Raw genomic sequence first — 25,598 nt, 5'->3', positions numbered from 1 at the left:
AGAGGACTACTCTTTAAAAACAGTAATATTTTTCAATAAAATAATAGTAATAGTAAACACAATATTCATTATTGCACACTTTCCTTTATCAATAAAGTACTGAAGTTTTGCTAGGTATAATGTAGCAATATAGATTCTACATATAAGACACAAAATAATGAGAGAAAAACGTGAGCTACAACTGAGTTGGTTGTACTTTACTAATATAGAGGCTTAACAATTACCAGAATAAAATTATTAGATTATTGCACTGAGTCAATAGAAATAAATCTTAGAACATATCTAATCTAACTGGTCTCATTTTACCACTGAGATGAGAACAAGGCATGGGATGACTTGAAGAAATTGTATTGTGTTGCCTTATTTTCTTTTTAATTTGTGTGAGTGTGTATATGTGTGTGTGTGTGTGTGTGTGTGTGTGTGTGTGTGTGCAACCGAAGCATGTGCCACATTTTGTCTGTCTTTATATGAAGGCTACAGAATTGAACCCAAGCCAGCAAACTTTGCAAGCAAGTACTTGTAATCACTTGACCATTTCTAAAGCCCCTGTCTTATCATCTTAAAAGCTATTTTAAACCAGTGTGGTGGCGCATGCCTTTAATCTAATCCCAGCACTCGGAAGGCAGAGGTAGGAGTATTGCTGTGAGTTCGAGGCCACCCTGAGACTACATAGTGAATTTCATTTCAGCCTGGGCTACAGCGAAACCCTACCTCAAAAAAGCCAAAAAACTATTGTACTCCTTTTTCATCCAAAAAGTCTACATCTATGTACCTTTTCTTTTCTTTTTCTAATTTTCTAAGGATTAAATGTAGGGTCTTACAAATGCCTGGCAGTAATGTGCAACTAAGTAACATACCCAGCCCCTGTGGTGTAGTTTTCTGTTAAATAAAACATAAGCTAAGTATGCTTTAATTAATATCTAAAAATTTAACTTTTGACTTTTGAAACTTTTAATGAGTTCTTCATGATTTTATGTATTTTTATAAAATTTATCAACCAACTTTGGAAAGTCAATATATTAATACATCAGAAATAATTTTAACAATATTGTACACAGATATGAGTACACTTAAAGTTTATACAAAACATAGGAATTATGCACTACAGAAGGAATGACTATAGGACATACCAAGTCCATGAGAAAATCCCACTTTTTGGCTCCCATATCATAAAGCCCAACTCCACCATCCAGGAAACAGCAAACAACATGACCAGGAGGAAGAGAAAATGCTTGATTCTGTGTCAAACTTGGGGGTGGAACTGCTTCACTTGTGGAGGAAGTATATAGATGTTTGGTTGGAATCTGGACTGAAACTAAAAAAGAAGGGAAAATAAAGTAAACACTTAAGTCAATAGTTTCCCACTGGGATGAAACCACAGGGCTTAGTTTATAAAGATGCTGTTTAAAAAAAATACCATAATGGGGCTGGAGAGATGGCTTAGCGGTTAAGTGCTTGCCTGTGAAGCCTAAGGACCCCGGTTCGAGGCTCGGTTCTCCAGGTCCCACGTTAGCCAGATGCACAAGGGGGCGCACGTGTCTGGAGTTCGTTTGCAGTGGCTGGAAGCCCTGGCGCGCCCATTCTCTCTCTCTCCCTCTATCTGTCTTTCTCTCTGTCACTCTCAAATAAATAAAAAAAAATGAACAAAAAATATTTAACAAAAATACCATAATGTATTAGTGATTGCAATGTCTTGTATTTTTGCATTTATTTCTTTTTTGGTGTGTATATGTCTTTGTGGTGTTTATACATGTTAGCATGTCTTTGTGTGTGATCACATGTGTATATGCAGGTGCTTATGTAATGTGTGTGCATACATGTGAAGGCCACAGGTTGACAGTATCTTTCTCAGATGTTCTCTACTTAATTTTGTGTGTATGTATATGTATGAGGTCTGCATTGCATGTGTGTATGCATGTGCATGTATGCATGTGTATGTGAGGTGTGTGTATATAAGTGTGGAGGCCAGTTACTGCATCCATTGTCTTACTCAATTGCTCTCCACCTTATTTTCTTTTTCTCAGTCACACATTGAACCTAGCACTCAGTGATTCAGCCCAACTAACTAGCCAACAAGTTCTGGGGAGATTCTAATACCTCTGTATCCCTAGTGCTGGAATTATAGGCATGTACCACCACTCCCCATTTTTAGTTGGATAGTTGTTTGGGATCTGAATTCTGGTTCTCATGTTTACTTGGCAATCCCTTTAATGAATGAGCAATTGTCCCAGTTCAGAGATCACAATTTCTATCATAGGAAAACTAATGCAGCATTACCCCAAAATGTGAAAGTACAATACAAGTATAAATGTGACTTTGATTTGAAGTGATATACAAAGTTACAGATGGCTGAAAATTAGGAAGAAACAAGATTATGTGAAAACTTGGCTGTTTATCTCACCATAAATTATAATATGATATAATTATTTTTTAACATAATCCTTCTTCAAAATACTGCCATAATAGCTTCTCCCCTTCTACATCCATATGTGCGTTTTTTTTCTCTCTAAGCAATTATCATTATGTCACTAATTTCCAAGTCAATGAGGACAATTATTTTCAGACTTGACATGACTATAAATTATTAGACCAACAATTAACGAGTAAAATACATAAATATTTATAAGTATCATATTAAAATATAATAAAGTCTTTCTTATTGCATTCATAATGAATATTTTATTCTATTTTTCAGAATCTGAGTTTGTCAAGAAGTCCAAGCTAGAATAAACAACTGATAATAAAAGAACTATTTGTTAGTCAATTTGATTCTTTAAAATACTGCTGCCAGATTAGTTAAAACTTTCATCATACATCACTTGTTTTTGTAATATCTTAGTAAATTTACTTATGGTGGTCTTTACAAGCTTTATACATTGATCTATTTGTGTTTAGAATGCTGGCTTGGGAGACTGCTACGTCCACGGCGACCTCGCCTGTGTAGCAAAGATGCCTCTCTAGCCTGTGTAGCAAAGATGCCTCTACACTGGTAGAGAGCTGAGGACAGAGGGCCAGCACTCCTCGGAGGGATGCCCCCGGTGACCCCTTGGCAGTCAGCTACTGCCATGGTTCCTGCTGCCTATAAGAAGTCACGACGACCTAATTGCTGGCGCCAGTGGGCTATTTTCTGTGCTTTATTTCTTTTCTGCTTTCTTCTGGTTGTTTGTCAAAGAACAGCTAGTTCTACGCTATGCTTACTGGTAATCATGCACACAATCAAAGTACAAGGAACAATTTGAGTATTGAATGTGCCCCTCCTATGATTAGGACAATGGAGAAAATGTATAACTCTACTAGGAATAAAAAGTTAACTCTAGGACAATTTTAGATGGTGTAGAGTAGAAACAGCTTATGATGACTGAAGACAATACGGATCCTGAGAAAGTGAAAGTAGAAATGTTAATTGGTAATGTTCATAAGAAGCATGATGATTCTGCAAAAAAGAAGTTACAAAAGTTGGGCATTCCCACCAGAACGCTTCCTGGGGGGTATGTTCAGTACTTGATCAAAGGCAGATGGTGGACTCCACCAAGGTGGACTCCCAGAGCTGGAAAATACCTAGATCCACTCCCTTATGAGGGAGGATATGATGAATTCGGTGACAGAGGGGTAAGTTATGAAGGGAAAAGGAGGCTATGGCATTCTCTTCCATTTATGGAACGCTTAGCAAGGACACATAAGCCTTGGTGCTTATACTCTAGATAAGAAAGAAAAGAATTCCTGGAAAGCATTAAACCAGCCTTAAAATATTGGTGGTCTTTTGGATACAAACACTTTTATAATAAATATGAGGATTATATAAATAATCTAATAAGTGGAAAGAGATGGCTCTCTGCTCGGTTTATAAGAAATAAATAACCTATTGTTCATCTTATACCTCTTGCCCCAAGCTTCTATTCATGTAAAGCTGTGGTCAGTGATGTGAGACATCCTCCTTAAAAAAAAAAAATGGGTACATTTCCTGCCTGATAAATATTACATGGGTGCTTAGAATAGAACAATACTTAAGATTGTTTAGATTAATGATTTCTGAGATCACTTGTTGGCTTGCTAAATTTCCTTGTTCAATCTGTATAAAACCTTCATAAAACCTTCAGTAAATTGCAGCAACATATTCAACTTAGAGTGTGTCTGTCTGTCATTTCCTCGCCGAATCCTGAGTTCTCCTTGAGCCTTCGCCCTTGTTCTCCCTCGGTCCTGATCTCCCCGAGAGTCAGTCCATGGCAGGAGACAGCTTAGTTAAAATGCCTGCTTCACAAGCAAGAGGATCTGAGTTTGATCTCAAGTATATACATCTGCTGGGAATAGTGCTGCATACTTGTAATAAAACCTCTGGAAGACAGAGGGATCACTGTAGTTCATTGGACAGCCATTCTAGCCAAATTTGTAAGTTCCAGGCCAATGAGAGACCCTGTCTCAGAGACAGGTGGAGTATACCTGAAGAATAATACCTAAGGATGTCACCTGGCTTCCACAAACATACCTACAAATGTACACATGCACGCACACACATACAAACACACCACACACTACAACATGCAAACTATAGGAAAAAGAATTAAGCATATCTGTATTTTAATTTGTTTCATATTCCTAATAATTCTTAGTCCACCTTCATATATTGAAATGCTAGAGGAACAAACCTAGAAGTCTAACAATAGGTCATCTGAAGACAGTACTCAAAAATGAAAATATTCATACATGTTTATTTTAATTTTTTTCTAATAGATATTGGTTACATTTATAGTAAGTAAGAAAAATATGATAGAAAAGGATCTGGGATATGTAAGTCATCCCAAGATACAAAGGCTTATAGACACTAAACAAAGTAACACTGACAGGAAAAAAAAAATGCGTGCATAAATAATGTCAAGCCTCCAACATTCTAGTCATAGTCAAGACATTTTTAAAGCCTCAAGTTCATAGTCTTTAAATGTTGCAATTTTGCCAAGTTTAAATTTATGGAAACTGGAGGTTCAAATGCAGTAGTTTCCCAATTCCCCTTAAATTATATAGCAAAGTAGAATTACTTTGAAGAGCTATTGTTATTTATGATGTTACAACAATAAATTGGCTTGAGTAAAAAGGTATTTATTAGTCTGGATTTTTCAATCATTGTTTTTTACTTTATGTATTTTATGACCCACACAAAATGTGCACAGTACTAACAATACAGAGTAATCATGGGAGACAGAACATGAGAGTCATTTTTTTTTTTTTATTCTAATTCTAAACACCCTACAGTGTTCCAGAGACTTTCATTTACAAGTATTAGGTCAGACAGGCTCTCAAAATGGAGTTACCAAGGACAACAGAAGGGCAAAAGAGACATAAGGAAATAGGTTACCCACATTCCTCAAGAAACCACCCAGCAATTATCCCTCCATTGCATAACAATACTCCTCTCCCCCACCCCTTTATCTCCTAAGTCACCTGCTCACTGTTCTGGTCTCACACCTAGCTTTTTGAAATGGCTAACATAAAGAACAAAGGAGTTCTTTTCCCTTCCTAACTAGCCCCCAACTGAAGAGCTCTATAAAACCCACTATCTGGAATCTCAGGTTGGCTGTGCTCTGCTGTAAAGAGTCAGTCCTGGCAGCTTGTACTTTTCCCAAATAAAAGCTTTCAAATTTACTTCAGAGTGCTTTGTGTGGTCTTGGTCACTTCTGAACCTAACATCTGATGCTCATGACTCGGAGAATGCTTTTGGTTGTCCTCTTGGGTGACCAGACCTCCTTTCTCCTGATCAGACCACTGAGCAGCCATTTGACCCTCTGAAGGCTTTGGACAATCACTGCCTGGTACCAACTTACACACCTACCACAATTTGGCCTTGTTCTTCTTCTCTGCTTTTTCCTCTTCTTTGTAAGTGTCCCTCTTGGGTTGGCCTGATCTCAGGTTTAATCCCTCCTCGTGGAAGCTGTGCTGGCATGCCAGGCTATACCCTAGGCTGCTTTTGGACCCCAACCCCAAGTATCAAGAAAGACATATTCTTGACACGTTGGGTCTCTTGCTCTCTGGTTTACCGTCCCCTAACGGGTGACTGTGGTTCAGTTGCACCATCTCAGGACACTCTTCTCCTCTCTCTCCCTCCTGAGGTCACATCTTTCACTGCCAGCTGCTTTTACCATCAGAAGCACAGTCACCTGTTTTGCCCATTAACAGGCTAAAAAGTCAACAGTTGCCCACATGGGAGGTGCAGGCCCTGTAAATCCTGATGGGCCAGGGGTTCATATTGGTGTTCTTGTAAACCCAGCTTAAACCCGGGTTTCTTTCTATCACCCTTGTTTTGCTCTTTCCCTATCTCCTTAAGAATTTAAAGCCTCTATGACTCTTGGACGACATCTTACCTTTTTCTGCAACTCTGCCTGGCCAGAATATAAGCTGGACAATGGATCCAAATGGCCTAAACACGGTATTTTTGATTTCCAAGTTCTCTCTGATTTAAAAAATCTTCTGCCAATGTACAGACAAATGGTCTGAATCACCATATTTTCACTGTGTGCATGGCCTTCTCTCTGCTCTACCTGCTCTTCTCACCAGGTTCTTCCAACCACCTTGCCCGAACAACTCCTCTGGCTTCTCCAGCTACCTCAGCCTGCCTGCTAACAAGCTTTGATTTTAGTCTCTGGAGTTGTAAATAGAATAAAAAATTTAAATGGGAATGCATAACTTCTGAATAAATGAATGAATGTCTGAAGGAAAATGGTTGTCTAGAGTCTATATGAAAAGTGCCCTTGAAATGAATGTGTGTGTGTACGAGTATGTTGCTCACAGCCCTAAGGCTACAGAAGGATTTCTTTTCTGAGCAGTGCTATTTCACTGTGGGGGATGTTCTCCACTAAGCCCACTGTACTAGATGACATAGCCAATTTTTACTATTGAGTGTCCCCAGAAGGAACACTAAAAGTAATTAAGATCAAAAGCCAAAAACAAAACAAAACAAAACAAAAAACCAAAACAAAGCAAGATTCTCCTACCCTTAAAGAGTTGTAAAGTGGCAGAATCAGAAAGCTACCTTATAGCCCCGAGAGAAGCACAAAACTCTTCCTGGAATTTACCCTGCCTTGAAGAGCCAGGGGGCTGCAAGCACAGGGAAACTCAAGATCCTGGCCCCAGCATGATGATGAATGAATGCCAAGTTTCTGCACACAGATGAGGACTTCTTATAAGAAATTTGTAACTATTTTACATTTACTTTATCTTTCTATGCTTCTATAAAACCACTAACAAACAACAGTGTCAAAATCTAAGTACCGAATACAGTTTTTTTTTTTTTTTTTAGAAAATCTAAATTTTTTGGTAATATTTGAATCTGCTTTCATATATTTTTAAAAAAATGTGTTTCAGGAAAGTTGTAAGAAACAAAGTTCCAAAATCAATAAATGATAAAATCTATTTATTCTGGGGAAATAGCGTAAGTCAAATCTGATCTGCTCTCTTAAAAAGTTATTTCAAAAGGCCTTTTGAGGAAAAAAAAAAATGGTCCTATTAAAAGTCTTATGATAAATACAATAAAAGATTTGTTGGTAGTTATGAGATGAACTAATTAAAGAAGATAAACTAGAGAGGAAACTTTAAATTGTAGATGTTAAATGTTTGAAAAAGACTGTTACAGACTACTTACATAAACTGTAAAGTAAAAGTATGTAGATGAAGGTATACGTAAAGTACGTAGATGAAAATGAGTAAGCTTAAACAGAAGGTTAAAGACTAAGTATTTAATCAGATTACAGACTTCTTGAAATATAGAATGACTATTAACCTAGGGTTTAAATTAGACTAACAAAGTATGACCCTGGCTGGTAGCAGGTTGCTATGGTAGTCAGGTTGTTAACTCATTGATGTTAATCTGGTCATAATAATAGCCATGAAATACTGAATTTAGGGTATCCATCCACATTAACTAGGTTCCTCTATTTGTTAACCTTTTAACTAAATTTTAAGGTTAAAATTGACTAGTTAATATTTAATTCTCTCCCAAGGTTATTATATTTAAAACCCTGCCTCAGAAAAACTCACAGAAATTATTTACTCTTTTTTCCTATTTTATAAGGTAAATAGACCACATTTAAAACATTAAACAGTATTTATCTATCACACACTTGAAAACTATTTACTTCATGGTGAACAGTAAAAGAAAATTCTAAAGAAAGTTATGTTGTGATTTAAGATGTATCTCCTCCATCCCTCCAACAATCAGTCTTAATATTTTAGATTTAATTTACATCAATACTGAACAAGGTTATCAAAGTATCACAGACAGAATCATAGAGTTGGTTAAGGTTTGAATAGTTACAGATTGTGTCACAAAATTTTGTGTATGTTTGGAATTCAATATAGTTCTATAAAATTGATTTGGAAGAGATTAAAAATATTTCCTTTTGGCTCAGCAGTTAAAGGTTCTTATTTGCAAAGCTAGATACACGTAGTGGAACACACATTTGGAAATTGTTTACAGTGACAAGTGGCCCTGGCATGCCTATTCTTTCTCTTTTCCATGAGACTTGTCTCCTTTTTCATTAGATCTTGGCAGCTTAATCCAGTTCCTCTATTCTTTGGTTATGTCAAATATAGCTAAATTAGTTTCAGAAACTGACTTATAGATTGGGTGGACATCTTACTTAGCTTTAAAAGTGCTAAGTCTGGGCTGGAGAGATGGCTTAGTGGTTAAGCGCTTGCCTGTGAAGCCTAAGGACCCCAGTTCAAGGCTCAGTTCCCCAGGTCCCACATTAGCCAGATGCACAAGGGGGCACACGCGTCTGGAGTTCATTTGCAGAGGCTGGAAGCCCTGGCGTACCCATTCTCTCTCTCTTCCTCTATCTGTCTTTCTCTCTGTGTCTGTCGCTCTCAAATAAAAAATAAATAAATAAATAAATAAATAAATAAATAAATAAATAAATAAATAAAAAATGCTAAGTCTGTCTTTCTATCTAATATATATATAAAGGTATACCAATTTTGATGAACTTTAAAAAAATGTAAAAATTTTCATATTTAAGCCAAAAATGTTACTACATAATAATATTACTTGCTTGTTTTAAATTCTGTTAGCAGATCTTTTGTTGATAGTTTCTCTGTAACCTCATGTGCCTTAAATATGTAAACACTACTTTTTGTTAATATCAGACTTTTCCAGCTATCTGAAAATTGTAATTTGGTTTATACAAACTCCATTATATTTGGTTATCAATAAGCATATATCACCATACCTGGCTAAAACTGTAATTTTAAGATGGTTATAGTTTGTTCATGCTGGTTTTGCTGGGTGATTATCACTGAGATTATAACATGTCTTATTAAACATGACTTATTATGATTTTGTTCTTAGAAAAACTAAAAAAGCTCCCCATGTCTTAGGAAAATCCACTATATACAAACAATGTTAATATAGTTTGTCTAAGCTTCATGTAATAGTCATAAATATATCTTTACTTAAGCCTTAAAATTGCTCAATGGTAAAAGGTACTTATTTAAGAAATTACTTTGTGTCTGTCATATTGTCTCTTGTATGCTAAAATGGGGCTTGCTTAACTCAACAATGACTATGTTTTATTTTATTCTTTTTTTCTTTTTTCTTTTGAGGTAGGGTTTCACTCTAGTCCAGGCTGCCCAGGAATTCACTATGGAGTCTCAGGGTGGCCTCAAACTCACGGCAATCCTCCTACCTCTGCCTCCCGAGTGCTGGGATTAAAGGTGTATACCACCACACCTGGCTTTACTCTTGAGCTATGTATAATCAGTCTCAGTCAAAGTTTCACTTAATTAATTGTCTTATTTCTGGTATCCTAAGTTCATTGTCTATAAAGATACTGATACTTAAAACCTGTTTCCTGCCCTAGAAAAATGATTTTACATTGCTGTGCTGCTTCGAGGTTGGGGGGTAATTGGTACTTACATTGATATACAGACTAACCAAAGATGTTTTCAAACACAGATGCCAAGTTTTTATCCCATCTTGTCTTTTTGCCTGGCATACAATTTCTAGATTAAAATCAATTACCTTAAAGTTATTGCCAAAATAATTGATAAAACATTTAAAGGTAGAATGTGCATGTTTTTTATGTCCCAGATAAAGCTTACAGTCACCTGACAACTAAATTTAATTATTAATCAGAATGATTTTAAACTATTGTGTCATTTTCTAACCAGATCTGCTTTGCTAACCAGATATATTGTGCACTTTTTTCTTTTTGAGGTAGGGTATCACTCCAGTCCAGGGTGACCTGGAATTCACTATGTATTCTTACGGTGCCCTTGAACTCACAGTGATCCTACTACTTCTGCCTCCCCTGGCTGGGATTAAAGGTGTGAGCCACTACACCCTTCCATTTTGCATCTTTTTCAATTAATCTGTTTTGTTAATCATATATGTGCATACACACACACACACACACACACACACACACACACACACACACACACATATGCCAAAATCAATTAGAAACATGGGAGTTAAAAGGATAACCAATATTTTGCTTCCTGCCCCCAAGTCAAAAGGCCACAGGAGATGATGGGTCACTTAAACTTCTAGCCTCTGGTAAGTTACCTGTCTTCTTAAAGAGGATGCAGAGACCCAGAAATGAATTCCAAGTCAGTGTATCTGCAACAGGAGAGTCAAATCAGAGGAAAATCAGTCCTCCAGGCTTCCCAAAAGAAGGAGAGCCAGTTGGTCAGCATGGTCTTGACTTATCCTAGTAGAGGAAAATGCTGAGAGTCACAGAACTCACAGGTCTCTAGAAGACTCTCCTACTGTGCCATCATTGACCTCCTAAATATACAGTTAATTCTGGCAGCCTACATGGTCTTAATCACCCAGTAAGAAAAATATAACTACAATATAAACAATGAGTCAAACTAATAGGCTCCCATGTCTGATGCTGACTTACAATACTAAACTCTAACATTTACTCATGCCTTCTACCTCTGATTGTCTCTGATTAACTTCACCTACCCTGACTCCAGCTACTCCCACTTGCCTTAGCCAAAATCAGAGATACTACTCACACCCCCTCCTTCCTTAGCCCTTACCCTATCTTATCCATGGATAAGTACACTGTAGCCCCAATGGGCACTTTCAAACTTAAACTCTCTTGTGTTCCTACTCTTCCCCTGATCCCAAAATTCCCTTTTTCCTCCTCTCTCTTCCCAAAGCTCTCTACCCCTCACCTCTGAATGCCCATTCTCCCTTTATGCCTGGCATTTTGACATTATAGCTGTTAACAAGAGTAACAAGTTCCTTTATTCTCCATTCTGTCTTCTCATGGGGTGCACAGAGCCCATCTCCCTCACCTTCTCCCTATCAGGTGTTACCAGCTACTGCCTTGAAGCCAGCGATGGTATGAGAGAAGTCTCTGTTTCACTCAGGACCAAGTAGTAAAATATGCTACACTGGTGCTATCTATCTCACCACTCTGCCATCTCTAGCCACCATGACAGTGATTCTTCATCACCTACCCTGAAAGGAGACCCATCAACTGAATTATCTAGCCTTTCCCATAATAACTCATCACTCCTATGGTCAGCATGAAAAAAATTAACCTTCATAACTTATCATTAACAAAAGGCTGGAATGTTAGGTCAGACAGGCTCCCAAAAGGGACTCACCAAGGACAGCAGAAGTGCAAAAGAGACATAAGGAAGTAGGCTACCCACATTCCTCAAGAAAATACCTAGTTATTATCCCTTCCTTGCCTAAAAGTGACCCACAGGTCTTGATTTCCTGCCCCCCCCCATCTCCTAAATCTCCTGTTCACTGTTCTGGTCTCACACCCTAGCTATTTGAAATGGCTAATATAAAGAACAAAGGAGACTTCCAGTCAAGATGCCGACCATCTAAATGTGCCGCACTTCCCCAGGAAAGAAAGGCAAGGAATTAGGGGTTCACTGAGTCTTTTAGGGGAGAGAAATCTCTAATAGATTGTCAGTGGGAGGGTGCAGAGGGGAAAACAAAGGGAATTGCTGATTCCCTCACTCGTGGGTAGCTCACCAGTCCCCTAATCCCCCCCAAGCAGCCACTGTACCCATGGTCCCAGCTTCAGGATACTCTTGTCCATACTGTATGAAAGGGGACCCAGGACAGCATAGTTCCACTTGCCTCACTGCACAGGGGTGATTGCCCTGCTACCCCTGCCCACGCATGACCTTGGGCAGGCTCTGCCTGCTGGCCCACACGAGATCAGGCTCCATCAGTCCATTAGCCCAACACACATGTGCCACCAATCTCAGCTTGTGCAAGCTTAGTCTGCTCTGCCCATTTGCCCACTTACTGCTCCAGCCACTGCCCATCCACTTGCAAGGTCAGGCCCATTCCACCTGCCCACGCGAGTTCAGGCTCACTCTGCCTGTACAATTCTGCCAGCTCAGGCACAATCCCTTGCCTGTCTGCTATGCTGGCCACCCAACAGTGTCCTGTTGCACATGAGCTCAGACTGCTTCTGTGTCCCAGTGTCCTGCCATGTGCGAGTTTAGGCTGCTTCAGTGCTTGGTGCTTCACTGTCTCTCTGAGTGTGAGCTCAAGCTGCTTTGTAGCATCACTACTTGAGAGCTCAGGCTACTTTGGTGCCTCTGCACTGCAGGAGCTCAGGCTGCATTGGCATTCTGCCAAGTGAGAGCTCAGACTGTTTACACATCCAGCCTTAGGCTGCTTCAGCTTCCCACTGTGCCTGAGCTCAGGCTGATCCACCCACCCAGGACCACTCTGCCCATCTGCTTGCCTGCAGGCTAGCTCAGGCCAGCTCCCCCAAGAAGTACTATTAGGAGCCATAGAGCAAAAGCCTCTCCATTTTGCCTGGGCCTGCTCATAAACTGACTCATTACTCAGAAAGCTGGTCCATCCAGCTTTCTGCTAGGTATTTCTGGAACTGGTTAGCAGACTACTTACAGAATCTTATCTTTTGCAAAAATCCAGTTTATGGTCAGGATGTGAAACCTGGTGCAGTCAGGATGTTAAGCCAGTTGGGCAAGATTAGATGAGCACCTAATTACATCCCCTCTAGGTTTCCTGACAACTCCTTGCCCTGGCCACATCCCCTTCCTCCTACAACTCCTTGCCCTGACCACGTCCCCTTCCCCCTACAACCCTATATAAACCTACATGTAAGAATAAACTCTCAAGGCCATGACAAATGTCTAGCATGGTCTCCTTCTTGTGTCTGTTTGCCTACTTTCATTCAGGTTGATTTTCACCTCGCTTCTTTGTTCGATTCCCCGCTGGCCAGGGCAAATGGCACTTGAACGTGAGGCTGAGGTATGAAGAAAGACCTGAACGTCGCTCGAGTGGACGGCCATCCTGGCCATTAGACCGCCACCCCACCAGAGGGGTGAGTGAAGGTCTGCATAGAGGTCACTACAGGCAATACACCTGTAAAACAGACCTGCACAGTGATCAACGCAGAAAAGCCCGCCTGTGAAACTGATCTGTTTGAGGTAAGGGACGAATTTTAGGCAATTAAAGTAAAGACTATTGAGTCATTTTTTTCAAGGCACAAGAACTGTGGGACTTCCTCTTTGCACTTCCTTTCCTCCTTTTAATTTCAGTTGGCGCCATCGCGTGGAATTGCAACATAGCGACAGGGCAACTGAAGCCTCTTGGCCAGGGCTACCCTGTGGCATTGGCTGAAGGCCCCTAGCTCCCTGTGCGAATCCCGACAGCCCATTTGGGTGTTGGCAAAGACCTCCTATCTAGCCTCTCTTCCTATCAACAAAACTGGGTACGCAACAGCCAGTAAATGCTCTTAGAGCGGCTGCCAGTTCTTAACATTGCGGTCAGGCTCATGGTAGGCCCACCGGGAACCCCCCTTCCCCCACCCCCCCCACCCCCCCGTGCCGGTACTCCCACCAGGAATGTTGCCCTTTGGTCTTGCTGTTTCTCCTCTTTCCTTTTCTATCATGGGACAGACCCTAAGTAAGCATAAATTGTTAAAGGGTTTAAAACTTCTCTCAAGGCATAAGGAACATGGGTTAAAAAAAAAATTAACAAAGAGTAAGAAGGAGCTAATTGCCATAGTAAAAGATATTTTAAAAACACAAGGAATTGAGATTGCTTCAAGTTCTTTTTAATTTTATCAGGAGGATTTGTTCTTTTTATGTGTGTGTATATGTGTTTATGTGTGCTCATTGTGCTTGCTAGTCATGTCATGTTTGTGACTGTTTGTAACTAAAGAGATGAGATGGACGCAGGTGATATTCCTTTCTCTTCTAGAGAACGATTTTAAGGAAATCAAAGACCTAAGCATAGAAATTAAAAGGGAAAAGTTAAATGTCTTTTAAGGAGTAAATTTGCCAGATATTTGTTCTAGGTCAAGTTCACCTTACATAGAGGATCATTAAAAGCAACAAAACTTCCTCTAAAGAGGTAACTTATAATTTGTCAGATATTTTTTAAAAAGCTTGTAATGTCCTGTTAACTTAAAAGGAGGAGGTAACTGACCTGACTTCTAGGCCAGCCTGCCTCAAGATAACAACAATATTTGCCTGAATTTAGTGTCTTATTGATATTAATGACATAAAATTTTGTTAGACTACTCACTTGTTAGTGAGTAATAGGATTAATTTGGTGTAATTTTTAATAGCCTTATAAGAAAGATAATCGCTTCTCGGCCTTTTGGCTAAGATCACATGTAGTATCTATTCTTATCAGTTTAATATCTGATACGTCCGCTATCCAAGGACAATACATTAAATGGATTTTTGGAGCTTGGAGTTGGAATAGGAGCTTACTCCATCCACTCCACGCATCCACCTGGTATTGCAGTACTTCCAGGAATGGTGCACCCCCTCAGGGGAGAAAAAAAAAAAGACAGAAAGAGAGAGAGAGAGAGAAAAGATAATTAACGATGGGGTGAGATGAATTGATTGAAGGAACTGGAAAAGAATTTTTCAATGTTGGGACATAGAATGCTCATTAAAAATGCTTTTTGAGTGGTACTAAGAATGTTAAAGTATGTGGATAAAGATGTGCGTATGTAGGAAAGAATTTTCAGGCTAAACCTAAATGCCATGCCTAAAGTTAGAGATTCTTCAACTGTTTACAGACTCTTAAGGATACTCTTAAAGTTTTATATAGGGACATAGTCTTAATCTAAATTCACCTTACATTAGACACAGGTGATGCCTATGTTAGGTGGGTCACAAAGTCATAAGTACAGATGTAAGTGGAGGTTTAACCAGGTTAAATATAGACAAGAGTTTATCACCTTGTGTTTTGCAAATGGGTAAATTTGCTATGTAAAAACAAGCAACTTCAGAATAGAAAAGAAATCTCATCTCTCTGCTCTGTAATTTCATTTTGCTCTTGCTTTCCAACATATGCTACTTAAATTCATGGAAAGCTGGACTCTAAAAACACAAAAACAAACAAACAAAAACAACAGGTGGAACCCCCTTTATCTCAAGCCCCATGCAAGTTTAAGCCATGTGTCCCCCCAGACTCTTGACTAGAGACAAAAATGGCCAATTGTCTCTTGACAAGGAAAAAGGAATACAGCTGATAACTGTGGTTCTCTTTAGTTCATCTCTTATGAACACCTAAAGTCACATCTGTTAGATAAAGTCTCTCACTGGACAAAATGTTAAATAGATAAACTGAGTCTTATGATAAGGCCTCACTCATTAACAGGTCACTGATGCTAATTTGTTATGATTTAAGGCTTATAAAACTGGCTTTAAGACTCTCTCAGTAAAGTAAATTAGGTTCCTCTTTTCATCAAGGTTTTAACTATTCTAAAGATAAAGGCTCACATAGAAATGGCTAATTTTTAAAGGTGAAGTACTCATACCTAAAGACATTGTGACTTTACAGATAACTTCTGTCTTATTTATGCTAATTTTATTGAATGGTCACAACTAGGTTTAAACACTTAGGTTTAAGTGATTTAATTTCAGTAATAATAACTTTCATCTTCCTTGGATTTGTTGGGATAGCTTACTTAAACTTTATCAAATTTAAGTCATGGGTAAAACATAAAATTGTTTTATGTTAATAAAAATTTATGTGGTACATAAAATCAATAGCTATCAAGTTTAAGCTAAAATCATTGGTTGTCAAATAATGTTTTTTCTTTCAAAAAGTTTTTATCAAGGGTTATACAAATATTTAGCTAGCTATTTTGGATCAGGAAAAACCAAATTATATTCTATTGTATGCAAAGTAACTGTCTCAATTTTTACATCTTAAGTCCAGTGCTTATAACAAAATTAACTCTTAAGACATATTCCCTACTTTAGGGTACAGCCTCATGCTCAAACAATGGTTCTCATCTAAAATATATATCTATATATAAAATTCAAGCTCCATGGTTCTGTTTCCAATGTTTTCTGAGTAATTTATACCCACACAGGTATCTAAACTAATCAAAGATGTTTTCACACAGGTGCTAAGACCTTATACTGTCTTACTCGTTCTTTTCTGATAATTTCTAGGTTAAATTAGTTAAGTTTATAAATCAATTGGTACTGTTTTCAAGACTGGTAACAGGTTCTGCCTATATTTATAAATGTTAGATATTTAAAATATGAGATGTGCCTACTTCCTATGCCTCAGATATATGGCTTATGCTGCCACAGTACAACAAAAATTTTTAAAGATAGGGCAAAATGATTTTAGAAGCCCTTGTGCCATTCTTTAACTAAGTCTATTTCAGTAATCAAATGTGCTCTATATGTACATACATCCAGGCTGGTTTAACTTCCTTTCTGATTGTGTTAATCACCTATGTATAAGCCAAAGCCAACTGGAATCATTAAAGTAAAAAGTGTCAATATTTTGGTCTGTACTCCCATGTCATGAGGCCACTGGAGATGATGGGACACTTCTACACTGGCCCCCTGGTAAGTCACCTGTCTTCCTGAACAGGGAGGATATGAAGACCCAAACAAAATTGGTGTACAGGCTAAAACAGGAGAGTCACAATTGAAGAACAATCGGCCCTCCTGACTTCCCGAAAAAGGGAAAATTACTTGGCCAGCATGGCCCTGACTCATCCTAACAGGCAAGACACCAGTAAACTGTGGGGCTACTCCTGTGTCCCTGAAGTCTCTTTGGAGAGCCATTAATGACCTCTAAAATTAATCCTTAATTAACTTTTGGCTATCTGCATGGTCTTAAATACTCAGAGTGAAATCTGTAACCAAAGATTAAAAAAAAATACCTTAAATGTATAAATGGCCCTTAACTTCTGAAATTAGCTACAGCCACGATATTAGTGCAGGAACAACTTGCAGCAGGCCATATTGAACCTACTACCTCTCCTTGGAATACTCCTATCTTCGTTATAAAGAAAAAGTCTGGAAAATGGAGATTGCTCCAGGACCTCAGAGAAATTAATAAGGCCATGGTACCTATGGGGGCCCTACAACCAGGCCTCCCCACTCCAGTAGCAATTCCTGCAGGATATTGTAAAATCATTATTGACCTAAAGGATTGCTTTTTTACAATTCCCCTGCACCCTGAAGATCAACAGCATTTTGCATTTAGCTTACCTGTGGTAAATTTTAGAGGCCCTATGCAGAGATTCCAATGGAAAGTGTTGCCCCAGGGGATAGCTAACAGCCCTACACTGTGTCAAAAATTTGTGGCCCAAATTATAGATCCATTTCGACATAAATGGCCTTCTTTGTATGTCATTCATTATATGGATGACATCCTCTTGGCTGGTCCTGATCGCACTGAACTCCTTATTTGCTCTCAAGAGCTTTCTGAGGCCCTTACCGGGGCTGGTCTTCAGATAGCTCCTGATAAAATTCAATTAAAACCCCTTACTTATTCTTAGGCTTTGAACTTTTTCATAACAAAATTCTTTCACAAAAGATTCAACTTAGGACTAACCATCTAAAAACTTTAAATGATCTTCAAAAACTCATAGGAGATATCAATTGGCTCAGGCCTTATCTTAAGCTAACTACTGGAGAGCTTAAACCCTTGTTTGACATCCTAAAAGGAGACCCAGATCCTGCTTCAGGCCGCTCATTAACAGCCCCCGCCCTAGAATCCCTAAAGATAGTGGAAGCTGCAATTCTGAGCCAAAGGGTCACTTTCATCTCTTATGAGAATCCTCTTCTCCTGGTCATTTGTGCCACTGACTTTACACCCACTGGGGTGTTCTGGCAGGAGGGGCCCCTCTTCTGGATCCATTTACCCTCCAAAAGTTAAAAACGGGGGATTTATATCCCATAAAAGGCTCTCCAAGAAATATCCTTCATCATGCACTGTTTATCCTAAACTTTTTAACCCTTGATGCTCAAGGAAAATCAGCAGCTGATTGCTTTTAGCACACAAATACAAAAAATACCTTTGCCAAAGCCATTTGGAAAGATCCTTTAACTTTAAAATGGAATGGCCCAGACCCAGTACTCATTTGGGGCCAAGGATCAGTATGTTTGTCTGACCAGAGAGACTTGTAAAACAAGCTGATGATCCTCCAGTGACATCTCACATATCCAGGGAAGAAACACTTCCCTGAGAGAATCTCCTTTTTTTTCCCTAACAGGACAAAGCTGGAAGGACCTCTACTTATCTTAATCCTCTCACTCACAATCGGACCCATTATTATAATTAAAAGCTTGTCTTTTATATGTCAACAGATTAAAGCCATTAAGGTGCAGCCTTTACAGGTCCATTATCACAGACTGCAGTTGGCGGATCGAGGCGTTGCCACTGAAGACCTACCACCTGCAGCTGTCACTCTCCCTTGATTTTACATTCTGTACTCATTTACTATACTGCTGTCCTCTACACCTCTGCTATTGCTGCGGTCTACCTGTCATGGCCAAATAGCTACCCCTCCTACGGGAGCTGCATGAGGTCCAGACCTATACATGTCAGCTCACAATGAAGTGAGTGTGATATGGGCACCAACGTGGGTGTGAGGCAAAGCACTGCAGGGGAAGGTCCTTATCTGACCGCTTCTGGATTCCCTGAGAGGTATACCTGGCTTGCATGGAGGTTGGTACCATAACTGTTATCACTAAGGCCGTGCCTCACTCTCTGGCCACATAGGCCCTGCCTCCCCTCCCCAAAAGGTACCAAGGGCCAAAGATTGTGGGAAAAAGACATCCCATGGGAGGAGTTGGGGCCCTACTCCCCCAGTTGGTCAATGCCCACCACTGCAAAGTGGGCCTCCCCCGAGGAGATGTTGGGAGCTATGAATCAAACCTTGGCCATGTTAACAGAAACTGCCATATAGCAAGTTAAGTTTCTTCTTCCTCACCTAATATTCAACTACCAGGGGATTGTACGCTTGGCTGAATACTCTCCAATGCTGTCGGTAGCTGATGAAGAAATAAAGGCATTGCAGCCCACCACTGAATAGCAGGCCTCCCCCTCTTTTGTATAAAAGAAGGGAGGAGATGTCGGGAGCCATAGAGCAAAAGCTTCTCCATTTTACCTGGGCCTGCTCATAAACTGACTCATTACTCAGAAAGCTGGTCCATCCAGCTTTCTGCTAGGTATTTCTGGAACTGGTCAGCAAACTACTTACAGAATCTTATCTTTTGCAAAAATCCAGTTTATGGTCAGGATGTGAAACCTGGTGCAGTCAGGATGTTAAGCCAGTTGGGCAAGATTAGATGAGCACCTAATTACATCCCCTCTAGGTTTCCTGACAACTCCTTGCCCTGGCCATGTCCCCTTCCCCCTACAACCCTATATAAACCTACATGTAAGAATAAACTCTCGAGGCTGTGACAAATGTCTAGCATGGTCTCCTTCTTGTGTCTGTTTGCCTACTTTCATTCAGGTTGATTTTCACCTCGCTTCTTTGTTCGATTCCCCGCTGGCCGGGGCAAAGTACCATTTCCCCCGCCCATTGAGACCACAGTCCTACTCTCCCTGCCCATACACTGTGATGGGAAGACCACAGTGCAAAAGAAATAACATGAAAAATCAAATGCAAGTAAATCCAGTAAGATTACCCAGTCCTATAATAAACATCTCAAATCAAAACAAAGAAGATACATTAGGATCAGAACACCAAAATGAAGCCACAAGCAATGCAACCCTGACCAATATACTGGTTCTACTTGCAGAAAAGCAACAAAGGACTGATAATCATGTGGTTGCTGCCATCACTAGATTAGACATAATAGATAAGATAATGGAAGGAATTCAAAGACAGTTAAGAGATAGGAAGGAGAGTGGGAAAAAAAAGAGGACCTCAAAAATCAGCTGGCAATGCTAAATAAAGAAATGCTAGGATGAATTCCAAGAAGCAACAAGAAAATGAGTAAAGATGTGAAAAGGAAGCTTGACAAAGGGATGGAAATTATACATAGAAAAGTAGTAGAGAATGCAAATGTAGTTGAACAAGTCCAAAACTATCTAGACTGTCAAGAATAGAGTCAGCCATGTGAAGGATAGAAACTCCAATCTGTAAGACAAGACAGAAGAAACAGTTTAGAGTTCAAAACTTTGAATACGTTCAAAATTTTTGTGAACAGAACATGAGGGAATTGTGGGATACCCTTAAATGTCCTAATATCCGGGTCATGGGAATACCAGAAGGGGAAGAAATTCAGACTAAAGGCATGGAGAAATTATTTAACAAAATAATCGAAGAAAACTTTCCCACTTTCTCAAAAGAAAGTCCCATCAAGATACAAGAAGCTAACAGAACTCCAAACAGATTGGACCAAAGGAGGAACTCTCCAAGACATGTTGTTACTAAGACTCTAAACATTGACACCAAAGAGAAAATCCTAAAAGCAGCTAGGAAAAACAGCATGTCCCTTTTAAAGGTAACCCCATCATAATTACATCAGACTTCTCAATGGAAATGCTGAAAGCCAGAATGGCCTAAAATGAAACACTGCAAAGTCTAAGAAACTACAGCTTCCAACCCAAACTACTTTATCCAGCAAAAGTATCCCTCATAATATATGGTGAAAGAAAACCTTTCCATGACAAAACTTAGCTTTACAATTATATGAACACAAAACCAAACCTACAGAGAGTATTTTAGGAAATTCTCCACACAGAAGAATCAAATGATCAGTGGCAAAGGTCTACAAGAAACAGATCACAATAACGAAACTCAGAGAAGGCACAAAAAATTTCATAGTCCATGAAAACACCAAACCACATATACCAACACAATATGGCAGGGATCAAATCAAACCTCACAGTTATTACCCTAAATATTAATGGCCTTAATTCACCCATCAAGAGACAAAAGCTAACAGGATGGATCAGAAAATTAGACCCCTCAATCTGTTGTCTTCAAGAAAGCCATCTCACCACTAAAGACAGACACCTCCTCAGGGTGAAAGGGTGGAAAACAAAATTCCAAGCAAATGGGAATAAGAAACAAGCAGGCATAGCTATATTAATACTGGATAAAATACACTTCAAACCAAAAATAATAATAAAAAAAAGACAAAGAAGGCCACTTCCTACCTACTTATCAAGGGAATGATCCATCAAGATTTCACAGGGCTGGAGAGATGGCTTAGCAGTTAAGTGCTTGTCTGTGAAGCCTAAGGACCCCAGTTCAAGATGCAATTCCCCAGGACCCACGTTAGCCAGATGCACAAGGGGGCGCACGCATCTGGAGTTCGTTTGCAGTGGCTGGAAGCCCTGGAATGCCCACTCTCCTCTCTCTCTCTCTCTCTCTGCCTCTTTCTCTCTGTGTCGCTCTCAAATAAATAAATAAATAAAAAAGACTCACAATCATAAATCTTTATGCACCAAAACACAGAGGCACCACAGTTCATAACACAAAACCCACATGACAATAAAACAGAAATAAGCACCAACACCATCATAGTTGGGGACTTTAATACAGCATTATCAGTAATAGACAGATCATTCAAACAGAAACGCAACAGGGAAGTACTAGAGCTCAACACAAACATAGATCACCTACACCTAATGGACATATAGAGGACATTCCATCCCAAATCCACAGACTACACATTCTTCTTCTCAGCAGCCCATGGAACATTCTCTAAAATAGATCATATACTGGGTCACAAAACCTGCCTCCATATATTTAGGAACATTGACATAATTCCCTGCATGAACAAAAGACCCACCAAGAATACCATCAGTGCCTGGAAACTAAAGAGCACACTTTAAAACAATAAATGGATAGAGGATGAAATAAAAATGAAATCGTGAAATTTCTAGAAGTGACAGACAATGAGAACACATCGCACCAAAACTTATGGCACATAATGAAGGCAGTCCTCAGGGGAAAATTTATAGCACTAAACGCCTTCATAACAAAGACAGAGTGATCCAAAATCAATAACCTAATCATCCACCTAAAGGCACTGGAAAAGCAAAAATAAAATCCAACCCAAAAAGCTCCAGAAGGAAAGAAATAATTAAGTTCCGAGCAGAAATTAATGAATTGGAAAATAAGAAAGCAATTAAGTAAGTTGACAAAACAAAGGGCTGGTTATTTGAAAAAATAAACAAGATTGACAAACTCCTGACCAATTTGATCAAGCAAAAGAGAGAGAGAGAGAGAGAGAGATGCTTCAAATTAACAAAATTCAAAATGAAAAATGAGAGATCACATGCACATACGTGAAATTGGGAGACTCATCAGGACTTATTTCAAAAACCTTTACTGCACAAATCTGGATAATATGGAGGAAATGGATAAATTCCTGGACACATAACATCTATCAAAGCTAAACTAAGAGCAGATCAATCTCCTAAACAAACCTATCACACTTATTGAGATTGAAAAAGTAATAGAAACCTCCCCAAAAGAAAACTTTAGGACCAGATGGCTTCTCAGCTGAATTCTATCAAACCTTCAATGAAGAACTCAAAGCAAAATTTAACAAACTATGCCACACAATTTGAGAACAGGGAAAGCTCCCCAACTCCATCTATGAAGCTAATATCACCCTAATTCCAAAACCAGGAAGTGATGCTACAAGAACAGAAAACTACTGGCCCATTTCCCTGATGAACTTAGACACAAAGATTCTGAATAAAATCCTCGCAAACTGAATCCATCAAAAGCATTATCCACCTCGAACAAGTAGGATTCATTCCAGGAATGCAGGGGTGGTTCAACATATAGAAATCTGTCAATGGAACGCACCACATAAACAAGGTTAAACACAAAAACAACATGATAATTTCGATAGATGCCAAAAAGGCCTTTGGAAAACTACATCACTTCATGATCAAAACACTGGAGAGAATTGGCATGGTTGGTTCATGTCTTAACATAATAAAGGTAATATACAAAGCTCCTAAGGCCCAACTAATACTTAATAGAGAGAGACTGGAGGAATTCCCATTGAGATCAAGAACAAGACAGGGATGGCCACTCTCACCTCTGCTAATCAATATAGTACTGGAAGTCCTAGCTCAAGCAATAAGACAGGAGAAAGAAATAAAAGGGATACAATTTGGAAAGGAAGAAGTTAGGTTAGCTCTATGACAGCATGATTGTATACATAAGAGACCTGAGAAACTTCATCCCAAAACTCTTGAAAGTGGTTAACTCCTATAGCAAAGTAGCAGGATACAAAATCAATGCACAAAAATCAGTAGCCTTTCTATATGCAAATGATAAAGATACAGAGAAAGAAATAAGGAACATGGTCCCATTTTCAATAGCAACAAAAATACCTTGGAATAACGTCAACCAAGGAAGTGAAAGATCTATGAAATGAAAACATAAAAACACTCAAAAAAGAAATTGAGGAGGACTTGAGAAAATGGAAAGACCTCCCATGCTCCTGAATATGCAGAATTAACATTGTAAAGATGGTAATCCTACCAAAGGCAATATACAGATTTAATGCAATTACAATTAAAATACCAATATTGCTCTTCACAGAGATAGAAAAAAATGATCCGAGGCTTCATATGGAAAGGCAGAAGGCCTCAGATAACCAACCATATCCTCAGCAAAAGAAATACCTCTGGAAGCATCACTATACCTGATCTAAAGCTATATTACAAATCCATGGTAATAAAAACACCATGGTACTGGCATAAAAACAGGAGTATAGACAAATGGAATAGAATTGAGGACCCAAACTTTGTTTCAAGCAACTACAGCTACATGATATCTGACAAAGGCCCTAACAATATAGGCTGGAAAAAAGACAGCATCTTCAACAAATGGTGCTGGATAAACTGGATAACCATATGCAGGAAATTGAAACTTAATCCACACATCTCGCCATGCACAACACTCAAGCCCAGTGGATCAAAGACAATATAAGATCAGAAACTCAGCTACTACAGGAAGAAGATATAGGAGGAATTTTCAATGATATAGGAGTGGAAAAAGACTTCCTGAACAAAGCTCCAGTAGCACAATATCTTAAACAGTCATTCAACTAGTGGGATCACACAAAGCTGAAGTGTTTCTTCACAGACAAGCATACAATAAGCAAAGCCAATAGATTACCCACAGAATGGGAGAAAATATTTGTGGGTTATCCAACTGACAGAGGCCTAATCTCTGGAATCTACAAAGAACACTAAAACTTAAACAATAAAAAGTCAAGCAACCCACTCACAAAATGGGGCAAAGAGCTGGACAGGCAGTTCACAGAGGAAGAAATAAAAGTGGCAAACACACACTTAAGAAAATGTTCATCATCCCTAATCATCAGGAAAATGCAAACTAAAACAACTGTAAGATTCCACCTTACCCCAGTAAGGATAGCAAACATTAAACAATCAAATGAAAATAAATGCTGGTGAGGATGTGGAGAAATAGGAACCCTCATCTGTTGTGGGTGGGAATGTAAAATGGTACAACCACTTTGGAAAGCAAAATGGAGACTCCTAAAAAATCTGACTATACAGTTACCAACAGACTCAGTTTTATCCTTACTGGGCATGTACCCTAAAACCTTTAAACCTCAGTCTAGAGAGATTTGCTCAACCATGTTTATAATGGCTCAATTCATAATAGCTAAGAACTGGAATGAACCCAGATGTCCATCACTAGAAAAATGGATAACGAAGATGTTGGATATCTACACAATAGAATTCTACAGAGCAGTGAGAAAAAAAGACGATGAAATTTGAAGAAAAATAGTTGAACCTGGAACAGATCATTGTCAGTGAACTTACCCAATCACAGAAAGATAATTACCACATAGTCTCATTCATCTACAGCAGCTAGCCTGAATCTACCCAAGATGTGGACATGCTCAGCAAGCATCTGGAGGACTAGAAAATAGGGTGGGTGGGGAGGGAATGAAGGACAAGGGAGGGGGTGGGGGACACAAATCCAGACCCAAATGGCAATGGTGCCATAAAATTCTACATCCTAAAGGGCACACCAAATGGTTGACTCTTCAACAGGCCATTAAAGGGAACACCTGAGTCACAAGTCACTGGAGAGGGTACAATAAAGACTGACTTAGTCTTCTACAGCCTCTCTCTCTCTCTCCTCTCTAAGTCTTTTATATTAGTTACCTTTTTCTTTCTTCTCTTAGTGGCACTGACTGGTAACTCCCAGTACCAGCATGTAGCTATCATCCACAATGAGCTTTTGATCAGACAGACCTACAAGGTTTCCTAAAAGAAAGACAGATTTCTGTCAGAGTACTTGATGACCCACCAAAGGTTAGTGGTAAGACCCTACTGCTGAAGCCAACATATGTGGTTG

At 39.1% G+C, this 25,598-nt stretch overlaps 1 protein-coding gene and 1 non-coding gene across 6 annotated transcripts in view; one reads left to right on the top strand and one right to left on the bottom strand.

Annotated features, from left to right (window-relative positions):
- The window catches only part of Wdr17 (WD repeat domain 17), a 139,142-nt gene that overhangs the window by 48,654 nt on the left and 64,890 nt on the right, over positions 1-25,598 (bottom strand). For all 5 annotated transcript variants that reach the window (XM_045155904.1, XM_045155912.1, XM_045155927.1 and 2 more), the window contains one exon: positions 1,131-1,315. In XM_045155904.1, the coding sequence (XP_045011839.1) occupies positions 1,131-1,315 (185 nt within the window). The remainder of the gene's footprint in view (positions 1-1,130; positions 1,316-25,598) is intronic.
- On the top strand, positions 14,590-14,780 carry LOC123458013. Its single transcript, XR_006635348.1, has one exon. It is a non-coding gene; the product is annotated as a U2 spliceosomal RNA (small nuclear RNA).

The sequence above is a fragment of the Jaculus jaculus genome, chromosome 1 (assembly GCF_020740685.1).
Source record: "Jaculus jaculus isolate mJacJac1 chromosome 1, mJacJac1.mat.Y.cur, whole genome shotgun sequence".
Taxonomy (NCBI): domain Eukaryota; kingdom Metazoa; phylum Chordata; class Mammalia; order Rodentia; family Dipodidae; genus Jaculus; species Jaculus jaculus.
Note: the sequence above shows the minus strand (reverse complement) of the source record. Positions and strands in the feature narration are given on the sequence as shown.